Source organism: Eubalaena glacialis, chromosome 5 (assembly GCF_028564815.1).
Source record: "Eubalaena glacialis isolate mEubGla1 chromosome 5, mEubGla1.1.hap2.+ XY, whole genome shotgun sequence".
Classification (NCBI taxonomy): Eukaryota; Metazoa; Chordata; class Mammalia; order Artiodactyla; family Balaenidae; genus Eubalaena; species Eubalaena glacialis.
In genome coordinates, this window is record NC_083720.1 from 26023605 (window position 1) to 26036572 (window position 12968).

The 12968-nt window shown below is 33.4% G+C and overlaps 1 protein-coding gene across 2 annotated transcripts in view; it reads left to right on the forward strand.

Moving 5' to 3' along the window:
* Positions 1-12968, forward strand: part of LOC133091951 (bifunctional heparan sulfate N-deacetylase/N-sulfotransferase 4) — a 241907-nt gene that overhangs the window by 104170 nt on the left and 124769 nt on the right. For both annotated transcript variants that reach the window (XM_061191132.1, XM_061191133.1), the window contains exon 3: positions 7481-7635. In XM_061191132.1, the coding sequence (XP_061047115.1) occupies positions 7481-7635 (155 nt within the window). The remainder of the gene's footprint in view (positions 1-7480; positions 7636-12968) is intronic.

The following is a 12968-nucleotide window of genomic DNA, read 5'->3' on the forward strand; positions in this document are numbered from 1 at the left end:
TAGCAGGTGATAACACTTCCCATTTCTTTTTTATAATCCCGAACATGTACACACTACACATCCACTAGGAAATGAACAACACACTAGTAAATATCACAGGGATGGTTGTTGGAGGAAGGTACCAAACAACAATAACAAAAAAAGGTATTATAATTATATCTCTTAAATGGACCTTATTGACTCTTTATGTTGGTACTAACCTAATAAAAATACTGGAAGAAACACTATCCTGTTATGCTGTGGGATAACTCACTTTAGAGACTAAGCAATATATATATATAAATTTGTGAGTCCTGGAAGTTTAATTACCTTCACATAAATATGAAACTTTATTTGATTTGCTACTTTATGTGTAGAATCATTGAAATGCATCCATGACTTTTTCAAGGGTGCAGTCGTACTATATTAAGTACTTATTTATTCACTCGGGGATATCAAGGCTTCTTCCAGAGTGGAGTTAAACATTGATGATATTCACTGTGGGGAGGGCATGCCTCTCCCCTTTCTAGTCACATTCTTATATGGAGGTTTAACTATCGGGAGCTTAACAAATCAGAAAAGTGTTTTCCTCACCTATGCACTTGATTGTGATGTGTAACCATGAGAAGGTGGCCTTGTCATAATGAGTGTCTCAGAACTCTCCCGGGATGATCTGATTTCCCAATGCATGAAGATGCTGATTGATGAGCCTCCTTGTTTTGAAGACATTTAATCACATATGCCCACTGTAATAATGATAGATTCTGCCTTCTCAGACTGCTTCACTTATTTGTATTTTCCATGTACTCTTTCCTGTTCAGTTTCTCTGTCCTTCACATGCTAAAAACAATCTCACCCAAAAAGGACATATCGCTAAGCCTTCCCTAAAAGTCAGTCACTCATGGGTGCCAAATTGAAAGGGGAAGGACATACTGTTGATTAAAAGTAAAAAAATAAAAGCATGGAGTTCAGAGTAAAATATTTTAGTCTGGAAATATTTAAAGCATGATTGGAATTGCACAATGAAAACTCAGTTGAAAAATGGAGACATTACAGGATTAAGATGCCTTGTAGGGATGGAAGGCTACAGATATTATTTGTAGACATGATTTCTGGTGGCAGTCATTGCCATTCTCTGTAACTAACAATGAATTGAATATGAATCAGTTACCTCGTATAATATTTACAAATTGGATAAATACTGGTCTTTTCTATAAGAGGTCATTTTTATATAAAGAAAACAGATCTTTATATAAAACTATTAACTTTTAAACATGAAAGTAAAAAACAGTGTCACATTTATTCTCTTTTGTTTGCTTTTGCTTTTCTGTACAAGGTATTGGCTCAAAGACTAGACACTGGAAACGGCCTGCTTTTGTTTCGCTGACATTTCGCTAGCTATGTGAACATAAACAGATAACTTTTCTGTACCTCAATTTCCACATCTCCAAAATGGGAATAATAATATCTCTCTTATCTAGAACAGTGCATAGCATGTCATGCTATGTAAGTGTCTATTATTATTATTACTTTTTAAAGCATTTTTAAGAATCAAATATTATTTTAAAATATTGAATTATTCCCCAGGCTTTATTTTCCAGTTTTGGAAATACAGATAGCTTGTAATCAATTTTCATCATCAAATGATTCTTTTCATTTAGTATACTATTTAAAATGAGTTTATACTATACCCACTTATATGGAACTGTGCCAGGTACAGTGTACAAAGAAAATTAGAAATCTCTTCTTGCAATTTAGGAATTACAATATTTCATATATAATAGCAAATATAAGACAAACATTTGTACAAAATTGATAATGCAGACAATGGAATTGTATGTATCTGATTTTTTTTACAAGTAAATACAAAAGAAGTTTATTTCATTTTTAAATTTCTTCAAAAGTTAACATACAGTTTAAAACAAAAATGATAACAATGTATTGTGAGATCTATAATACATGTACAAGTTTTATAGTTTTAGCTTCTATTTCTAGTTTTCAGCACCTATTCTAGGTCCTTTGCTTTATAGCACTATAAGTTTTTAAAAATCCATCAATTTCTTTTAAAAAGCTTCCTAAGATTTTGAATCTACAGATTTATTTTAGAATCTGAATCCATAGATAATTCAGGGAAAATTGATCTAGCCACAAAACTGAGTCTTTTGATCCATGAACACGCATATCTCTCTATTTATTTAGGGCTTTAAAAATGTGTCTCAGAAATAGTAAGGTAGTTTTTATTGTAGAGGTCTTAGACATTTTTCTTAAATTTATGGGTATTTTACGTTTTTTGATACTATTATGAATGGCGTTTTTGAGTTTTATTTTGCAATTGTTCACTGTCCTAGTATACAGAATAGCAAATGGTTTTTTAAATATTAATCTTGTAGTCTTCCTATATTCACCTATTAGTTATAATAGTTTTTATTATAGATTCTTTAGGATTTTCAATATGCACAATCATGTCATCTGCGAATAAAGTAAGTTTTACTTTTTCCTTTCACATCTGTAGGCCTTTTATTATCTTTTTATTGAGTTGGCAAGGATCTCCATTACAACACTGAATGAAAGTGATGAGATCACACATCCTTGCCTTGTCCCCAGTATTAGGTGGAAAACATTTAGTTTGGCATTAAATATAGCATTAGCTGTAGATTTTTTTTTGTAGATGCCTTTTATTGGGTTGAGGAAGTTCCATCTACTCCTAGTTTGCTGAGGAACTTTAAAAATATGTGTGCATGGTTGTTGAATTTCTCCAGTACTTTTTCTGCATCTATCAGGATGGTTATAGAGTTTTTCTCCTTGATACGATGTATTGCATTCATTTATGTATCTGATTTTAATGTCACAACTGTGCCTTATGGAAACTAACCTATAGCCCAAATCTTGCTAAAATTATTCTTATTTTGGCAGACTTAAAAACTTCTAGAAGCACGCTATTATCTCATAACACAGATCCTCCAAGAGCGGAAACAAAGAAATGAGTGCATAAATATTTTACTTCTGAATTAAAATACTTTTATCCTCTGGGAATCAGTAAAGTAAAATGACATAACATTTAAATGAGAACAAAAAATACCATATTTTTAATTAATGATGATGTAGATTTGAATCTAGATCAGGTTAGAAGTGAAAGGCTCAATTTGAATATAGACACCTTAATGTACTAGAACTTGTGCTAAATATAGTCATGTATGAACTGTAAATTATATTCTCAAGTGTAATTTAATCATAAATTAGGTATAAAAAATTAAGTGTATACAAGGAGTCAAAAATTTAATATTTTAATTTAGCTAGATTTGAAAATATTTGAAATTCTTCTTTGGTCCCTCAGCATGACTTGATATCACATTTTTCATTAAGCAATTTCTAGTGTCATGAGCTAGGCTTATGTGGCTTTGAATTATATGACCTGTATAAAATAAGAGAAAGGCTGATGGGGAATTAATCCAAGGAGTAAAAAAAAGAGGTTTTAAATATCACTCTTAACCTTGTGGGGAGTACTTATAAATTAACACACTCTCTGGTATAAAAGTCACCAAGACTTTAGGATCAGTTATACATCTGTTTATATCAATAGTCGGCAAAATTTTCTTTAAATTGAGTAATTGACCTCTTTCTTGGTCAAGTATGCGTTATGTGCTTCCTATCGCTTCCAATAACAATCTGTGGAGTTTAAAGTGAATGGAAGCATTTCTCAAACATTCTATATTCAAAGCACAACAGAACTGTGGGAGAACGATCAATTCATTCATCTCATGTGACATAAAGTAGCTGTTTCTAATCTATGCCTTAGTCTGCTAAATTATGACCATGAGAGACACTTGGTCTATGGCATAAACATTTTATATTTAAAATCCATCTGAGGAAATGACAAACTTCTCTTCATTTGGATTTCAATATTTGAAATTCTCAATATATTAACAAAAGCCAATGAATTGTAGGTCTATATTACTAACAGTTTTGGCTCAAGTTAACAAAAATTAAGAATTTTTGTCTGCTTATCTAATTCATAGAACTTTATCACATTCAAAAGTCCTATTTCTTTACCCTTTATATATTTATATAGTAGCAACTGTTACAGCAGTAACAGTGCCAAAATACTAACTAAACTTGGTGGTCCTTACACCTTTTGAGAATTATGGATTATGGAATATATACCAAGAATATTGCATATACATAAATACACACAGAAATTGACATGCACTTAAGCAGACATATGAAGGCTCTAAAATTCACTGACTAATTACAAAGCTACAGTAATCAAGACAGTTTGGCACTGGCACAAAAACAGAAACATAGATCAATGGAACAGGATAGAAAGCCCAGAGATAAACCCACGCACATATGGTCACCTTATCTTTGATAAAGGAGGCAAGCATATACAGTGGAGAAAAGACAGCCTCTTCAATAAGTGGTGCTGGGAAAACTGGACAGGTACATGTTAAAGTATGAAATTAGAACACTCCCTGACACCATACACAAAAATAAACTCAAAATGGATTAAAGACCTAAGTGTAAGGCCAGACACTATCAAACTCTTAGAGGAAAACATAGGCAGAACACTCTATGACATAAATCACAGCAAGATCCTTTTTGACCCACCTCCTAGAGAAATGGAAATAAAAACACAGATAAACAAATGGGACCTAATGAAACTTAAAAGCTTTTGCACAGCAAAGGAAACCATAAACAAGACCAAAAGACAACCCTCAGAATGGGAGAAAATATTTGCAAATGAAGCAACTGACAAAGGATTAATCTCCAAGATTTACAAGCAGTTCATGCAGCTCAATAATAAAAAAACAAACAACCCAATCCAAAAATGGGCAGAAGACCTAAATAGACATTTCTCCAAAGAAGATATACAGATTGCCAACAGACACATGAAAGAATGCTCAACATCATTAATCATTAGAGAAATGCAAATCAAAACTACAATGAGATATCATCTCACACCGGTCAGAATGGCCATCATCAAAAAATCTAGAAACAATAAATGCTGGAGAGGGTGTGGAGAAAAGGGAACCCTCTTGCACTGTTGGTGGGAATGTAAATTGATACAGCCACTATGGAGAACAGTATGGAGGTTCCTTAAAAAACTAAAAATAGAACTACCATACGACCCAGCCATCCCACTACTGGGCATATACCCTGAGAAAACCATAATTCAAAAAGAGTCATGTACCACAATGTTCATTGCAGCTCTATTTACAATAGCCAGGACATGGAAGCAACCTAAGTGTCCATCATCGGATGAATGGATAAAGAAGATGTGGCACATATATACAATGGAATATTACTCAGCCATAAAAAGAAATGAAATGGAGGTATTTGTAGTGAGGTGGATGGAGTTAGAGTCTGTCATACAGAGTGAAGTAAGTCAGAAAGAGAAAAACAAATACAGTATGCTAACACATATATATGGAATCTAAGGAAAAAAAAAAAAGTCATGAAGAACCTAGTGGCAAGACGGGAATAAAGACACAGACCTACTAGAGAATGGACTTGAGGATATGGGGAGGGGGAGGGGTAAGATGTGACAGGGTGAGAGAGTGGCATGGACATATATACACTACCAAATGTAAAATAGATAGCTAGTGGGAAGCAGCCGCATAGCACAGGGAGATCAGTTCAGTGCTTTGTGACCACCTAGAGGGATGGGATAGGGAGGGTGGGAGGGAGGGAGATGCAAGAGGGAAGAGATATGGGAACATATGTATATGTATAACTGATTCACTTTGTTATAAAGCAGAAACTAACACACCATTGTAAAGCAATTATACTCCAATAAAGATGTTTAAAAAAAAAAAAATTTACTGACTATATATATTAAGACTGAATTAAATTATTCCCTTATTTACTCTCCTGGGGAAGTGGCATGATACAATGCATATTAAAGGGATCCAGTCTCTGACTTCAGGAATTTAATAATATAGGCAGGCAATATTTTTCATAATGTGTGAAAATATGTAAATTTAGAACACCACAGGTATAAACCAGTAGATACTATTTTTAAGAAGAAAGTGATCCTAATATTTATGAATGCTAACTATCTGCAATTCACAATGTTAAGTGCTTTAATAAATTGATCTCCTTGACTCTTCACAAGAGCCTATGAGATAGATATTCATTTCCCCATTTTTAAACCAGGAAACCAAGACTCAAAGAAGTTAACTTATACAAGATCACATAGCCAAATATATGCTTTAACAAATATATGCTTTAACCATTTCATGGCACTACTTCATGATTCATGCAGTCTTTACTATAGGGCACTCAAATGGAATATTTATAGAAGAGTCTTTTAAAAAATTTCCTTAATATTTATTTAAGGATATAAAACACCTATAAAACATACTCCAATTTAAAAAAAAAATAATCCAAATAAATATACCTCACACTGTAAGCCAGGATTTGTTACTTTACTTATTTAGTTAAGTATCTAGAGAGCACATAGGAATCAATTCTTATATTATTGATTCAGAATATTTTAAAATTGGACTGAATGTTGTAAAATTGTACAAAAACTATGAATTCATACAGTGAAAATGTTCTTGGGTAGCCTGCAACATAGTGAATTTCCTTGGAACTAAGTTGCTGATATTGTTTTTCCTTCCTTTCTTTAATTTTTTTTCACTTGTGGCATGACAAATACTTTTTTCTATGCATTGGGCATTGTTAGCAAATTTTCCCAATAGAGGATGAGAAATTAATATTAGTTTTAAATTCTCAAGTCAAGTTTCTATTGTGTTAATAGATTTATTGTTTACATTTTATAAAATATTTATATCAAAATGTGAAATGTTTGTTCATAGTGGTAAGTTTAAAATGTAAGGACACAAACGTATTTATACAGTAAGACCTCAACTTTTAAAAAAATAAGTAGAAAAGGATTTAACGAAAGATACCAAAACGTTTCCACTGGGTATGTTCTGGAAGATGTTTTTTTGTTTTGTTTTGTTTTTTGTTTTTGAGTTTTATGTATCACTTGTCTATCCGTCTCACATTTCTTCAGTAAGCACATATTATTTTATAATCAGAAAAAAATCAACAAACTTCATCAATTAAATTTAAAGATTTTTCAGCTCAATATTAGACTTATATGCAGAAATATTTTTAAGAGTAAAAAGAATAATCACCTTTGACTACGCTTCCCCTATGTATGCAACAAAGGAGAGAATTAAGAGTTAATGAATTTAAAACAAAAATAAATTGACTAAAACTCGGTCTTTTTTTTTATTACCACCATATGCTAGCTATTCTAAACAATGTCAGTGATAAAATTCCCCTAAGTTCTAAATCTAAACAACTATCTGCACTTACCCCCACCCCACCCCCATTGCCTCTGGTGGAATTTAGGCTACGGTCATTTCTCTTTTATTAGAACAACACAAAATCGGATTTATGTATCAGTAGCAAGAAGAATAACAAAAATATGACAAGCATAACGTTTAGCTAATATAGAATTTTCACTTAAGCCATTTTATATGCTGTACAGGGACTGAAGAGGAGGATGAAGGAGATGACCTTTTACTTCGTTCTGTGGATGAGTTCTGGTGGTTTCCTCACATGTGGAGCCACATGCAGCCCCATCTCTTCCACAATGAGTCATCTTTAGTGGAGCAGATGATTCTCAACAAGGAATTTGCACTGGTGAGCACATTTTATTGCAGAATTTTTCAAACTATGAGTTGTGATATATTGTAAAATCAATTTATTGGATTTAATCCAATAGAAATATATAGAATGGAACAGAAGATACCAGAGTGCATCACAAGTATTAAGGGTACACATTGCTTTGTATTATTTTGTTTCAGGCATGTGTGTGTATATGTATTGGGTCGTGATGTGCTGTAAAATGTATTTCAAAAAAATTGGTCGTTGACAGAAAGTTACCGTCTCCTGATTTATGGAAGGGTTATTCTATGAAGAGGGAAAATAGTACTTTCTCCATTGTATTCCTAGTACATGATCATTGCCGTCTCAAAAAGTATTTGTTGCAAGGGTGAATAAATAGACAGATAAATTGAATCATTAGAACAATGACTGTAGATCAGTGCTTCTCAAACTTTAGCATGTAACTTTTTCACCTAGAAGACTTTTTAAGACACAGATGCTAGGCCCACTCCTGGAGTTTCTGGTTTGGTAGATTGTCCAAGAGGCCTGAGAATTTGCATTTCCAACAAATTCTCAGAGGATGCCCTTGCTGCTGGGACTGCACTTTGAGAACCACTGTTCTGGACTAGCAGTTGGCAAACTGTGGCCTATGGGTCAAATCTGGCCTGCTGCTTGCGTTTTATTGTTCTTGAACTAAGATAGTTTTGTTTGGGGTTTTCTAAATTACGTCTTAAAATGAAAAACAAAGACAGTAATATTCTGTGACATAAAAATTATATAAAATTCAAATTTCAATGTCCATAAATAAAGTGTTATTGGAGCAGCTGCTTTTTCACTGCAACAGCGGAGTTGGGTAGTTGCAAAAGAGATTGTATGTCCCACAGAGCCCAAAATATTAACTATCTGGACCTTTACCGAGAAAGTCTGTCCACCCCTGTGCTGGATATCAAGTAAATCATGTATCCTTTTAACAATCTAATGAAAGAAATATTTTCCCCAGAAAAATACTCAGATGCATATTCTCACATCTTCACACAGTGTGGCAGTTGGTCACAAGGGGTATGTGAATTCCCCAAAGACCCTGGGCCCCAGTTAAAAACTCTGTCTTCAAGTTTTCATTTAAAATAAACAGTTCATTTGCACTGTATGATTGCTGATATGTTTAATTTTTTAAAAGCCAAATTGGGAGGCGTAGACCCAAGGCCACATGAGTACAATGGTATTTAATAATGTTATGCCTAGCTATTATGTTAATGGCTCACCCCTCTTTCCATCTCTAAAGCTCCAGGACTGTGTCAAATCTGCACATAGGATCCTTACTAGTAAGTGTGGGAGTATAAAAAGCAGTTAAGATCATTAACTCAATCGCCAGATTTCCTGTGTTTGAATCCTGACCTTCCATCAATGGCTGCTTGATCTTGAACAAAAATTACTTAGACTCTGTGTCTCGGTTTCCCCATCTGTAAAAATGAAAATAATCATGACAACTACCTCATAGGACTGTTTTGAGGAAATGTATAATGTGCTTAGAGCAGTGCCTGGAATACAATAAGCATTCAATGGGTGTTAATTAATCAATTATGGTATTTCTAAATCCAGACAATTATGCAGTTGTCTTACTTTACAAAAGCCAAATATTTTTCAAAATATGGATTTATAAAAGTTTGATCCTCACTTACTTTTGGGGAATGCCTAAAAATTTTTTACTGCTTCATAACATTGGAAAATTAAGTAAATATTCCTTTTTCAAAAAAATAAACTTACCTTGAGTAAGCATGCTGAATTCTCTCAGTGCAGTTACCTTGAAAATAGACTGCGTTTATCTTTTGGCTTAAACCTCCCCCCCCACCTCATTCCCACTCTGAAGCTTTGCTTTTTAGGCATGTAGATTATATTTCATAATGGTTGATTTCACCTGTTTGTGTAATTTTTTTTTAAAGCCATGCTGAGAACACTGGGAAAGACTCAGATGTAATTGCTTTGTAATGAAATGTTGAAAGCTATTTAGAGTCCATTCAGAACAATTACATTTGTTTAGTCAGTGGCTAGAAACTAGACTGAAGCCTATAAATATACTTTGTAAGAAAAAAATCTTATTATATGTTGCATAATCAAAATATGATAACTAAAGTGAAGTCCGTTAAACACACATACTGAAATGACATTGTCCTTTTCCTTCTGGTGTCGAGCTCAATAAAACTTCTCAAGATTCTTCAAGCAGTGACATTCAGAACCCCACCTTTAACTGTAAACCTAGGATGGCAATATGTGTGTTGTTCAAAGAGCCAGGAAATGCATTTCTTTCTTATTAAATTATTATCTTTCCATACCCAGATGACACTTCAAAACCCTCAACAGTATCAAGATGGGATAGGGTAGTGGAAAGCACTGTATTAGCAGGCTAAATTTTATCCCTGACAGCTAGTAACAAGTTCTAATACAGCTGGCAACTAATTTAATATCTTCATGCCTCGGTTTCCTCCCCTGAGATGGTAATGATTCCCTTTTTCACTCTCTAAACTACAGAGTTTTTAGATAATTAATTTAAATCAACTCATCTGCCAACCAAAAGCACTGGGCCAGATAATCCACTGATCAATTCCAATTCTAAAATTCTGTGATCATTGACATCAGTCCACAAATTTGGAATGGACATCTTGAAATACTCATCTAGCTGCAATCGAAGCAATTATGGGAAGAGATTTTCAAACTAAATGGCCAGTTTATACTGAAAAAAATCAAAAGTGTTTAAATCTCTTTTTTATTCCATCCTGACATTCCTCCCTATTCCTTGGTATGACCTTGGCTGGCAGAGGGACTATCAGTGAAAAGCACAGTTGTTCTCACAACATTTACAAAAATGATTCAAATAACATATTAGTAGCTTCATACTGATATTTCAAAAACTGTTAATTAATCGAAATGGTTCCATTTGTAGAATTTCTCCAAATTCTCTCTGGATAGAGTTTATTTTCTGTTGTAATATGTCTAAAAGTCATGAGAAAAACATATTGCAAGGCTGTTTCTTTACTATTTCATTATGTCAGAAGAACTATTACTGTACAGCATCATTATTTCTTAATCCATGCACACTTATGTATGCAGTGTGAATGTTTGTGTGTATGTATGGGCAGTTACATGTATGTCTGTGTTTAATCCATGAGCACATGTGTATGCAGTGTGAGTGTGTGTTTGTGTGTGCATATATATATATATGTATGCATGTTTAATCCATGAACATATATGCCATGAGTGTGTGTGCATGTGTATGTTTTTATAGAAGGTGTTAATCTAATGATTAGCACAGGCAACCCAGATATGGTCATTGCAAGACACTATACTTGTATGGCAGTAGGGTAGGGGGAAATAATTTTGATCCTTTTTTTTTTTTTTTTACCAAATCTTACTTTTAGTATGATTAGTTTTATTTTAGTGACTTTTTATTGTCACTAAATAAAAACAACACTTCAAAGATGACAACAGAAAAATTAAGGCTAAGGAGAACAAGAATAATTGGCTAATATTAAAATGCTTGATGAAAAAGCTACCAAAAATCATTCCTGGCTTAACCCACATCTCCTTCTCAAACACAGAGAGAATGCCTGTAGCATAAACCTGAATTATTTATTTTTATTTCACAATAGATTTGTGGGGGAAAGGTAAGAAACGGTGGTTTGTTGTTATAAGTTTTGTATATAGCTTCATTAAAATTTCCAAATGAGTAGAGCTTTTCAGTTCACTAATAGTAGCAGACCAAAAATATCCCGACGGGAAAAAGAGCACTTTCCGTCTTCAGTGGTAACTTTTCAAAAATGCTGTGAGGTTCTTTGTGACATTTTATCAAACATTTGGAAACCTTATTCATAAGTAAATAAGTAAAGGATTCTTGAAATAAAGGCACAAGTTTTTAAATGTGCTTTTAAAACACTACACGTATTTATGAACTCTATATAACTTTTTTTCATAATAAGACACAATATCCCTGATATGAAAAATTCTGACATTTAAATTGTTCTCATAAAAACCCAAACTGTTCAAAGAGCAACTATGAACAATCTTTGTGTCGTAATGACCTGCACACTAAATCAGCTATGTAGATATTTCAATTAAAAAATAAAGGAGTATGATAGTGGAATTAATGGCACAATGAAATAAAACAGAGGGAGAGCTGCCTTTCAATAGCTGCTAAGCCTCTATGTTTACTAAATGATGCAGTATGTAGCCTTATGCTGTACATCAAATACCAGATGTCAAAAAACCCTGATAATTACAACTAATAACATATTTCAATGGTAGGAAATGTAGAGAAGGTAATAATATTTAATCAAAAGTAAAACTGTGAACAAATATTGATTTGATGAAAGTTTACTATGGAGCAAATAGTGTATTTTGGAGGTTCAATGATGTATAAGGTAGTCTGTACACTCAGCAGAGTGGACATTTACATGAACATGGATTTAGATAAAATATAAAGAAGCAAAGCATCCAGGCAAAGAAAAGTTTAAAGTATTTTCAGCAATTGCATGAGTTCTTGAGGGATCCTTCAGAATACACACCCTTGTGGTACAAATATCCATGTAAAATACTTTGGTAATTGAGTGTATTTGTCATCTATTGCTTCATAACAAATTAGCCCAAGACTTAACAACTTAAAACAACACACACTGATATCTAACAGTTTGTGTAGGTCAGAAAGTTGAATATGACTTGACTGGATCCTGCAGTTCAGGATCTCTTAAAAGACTTCAACCAAGGTGTCAGCTGGGGCAGCAGTCATTTCAAGGCTCAACTAGAGGGTGGACCAGCTCTGAAGCTCACTCACATGATTGTTGACAAGATTCAGTTCCTCATGGATTGTTAGACTATGGACCTGAGTTTCTCCTCAGTTGTTGCCTGGGTCCACCCTCAGTTCCTCACCATGTGGGCCACTCTAGAGGGCAACTAACAACATGCAGATTGTTTTGGCTCTTTGAAGTTCTTTGAAATTACCATATGAATTGTAGGATCAGATTATCAATTTCTGCACAATGGCCGGCTGAGATTTTGATAAGGATAGCATTGAATCCACAGATCAGTTTGGGAAATATTGTCATCTTAACAACATTAGCTCTTCTGATACATAAACATGGGCTGTTTTTCCATTTATTTAGGTGGTCTTTAATTTCTTCCAACAATATTTTATAATTTTCAGGGTCTGTGTTTTGCACTGCTTTTATTAAAAATAATCCTAGGTATTGTATTCTTTTTAATGCTATTGTGAATGGAATTTTTTATTAATTTCATTTTCACATTGTTCATTTTTATGCATAGAAGTACAATTGATTTTTGTATATGGACCTTGTTACCTTCAAATTTGCTGTACTCATTTA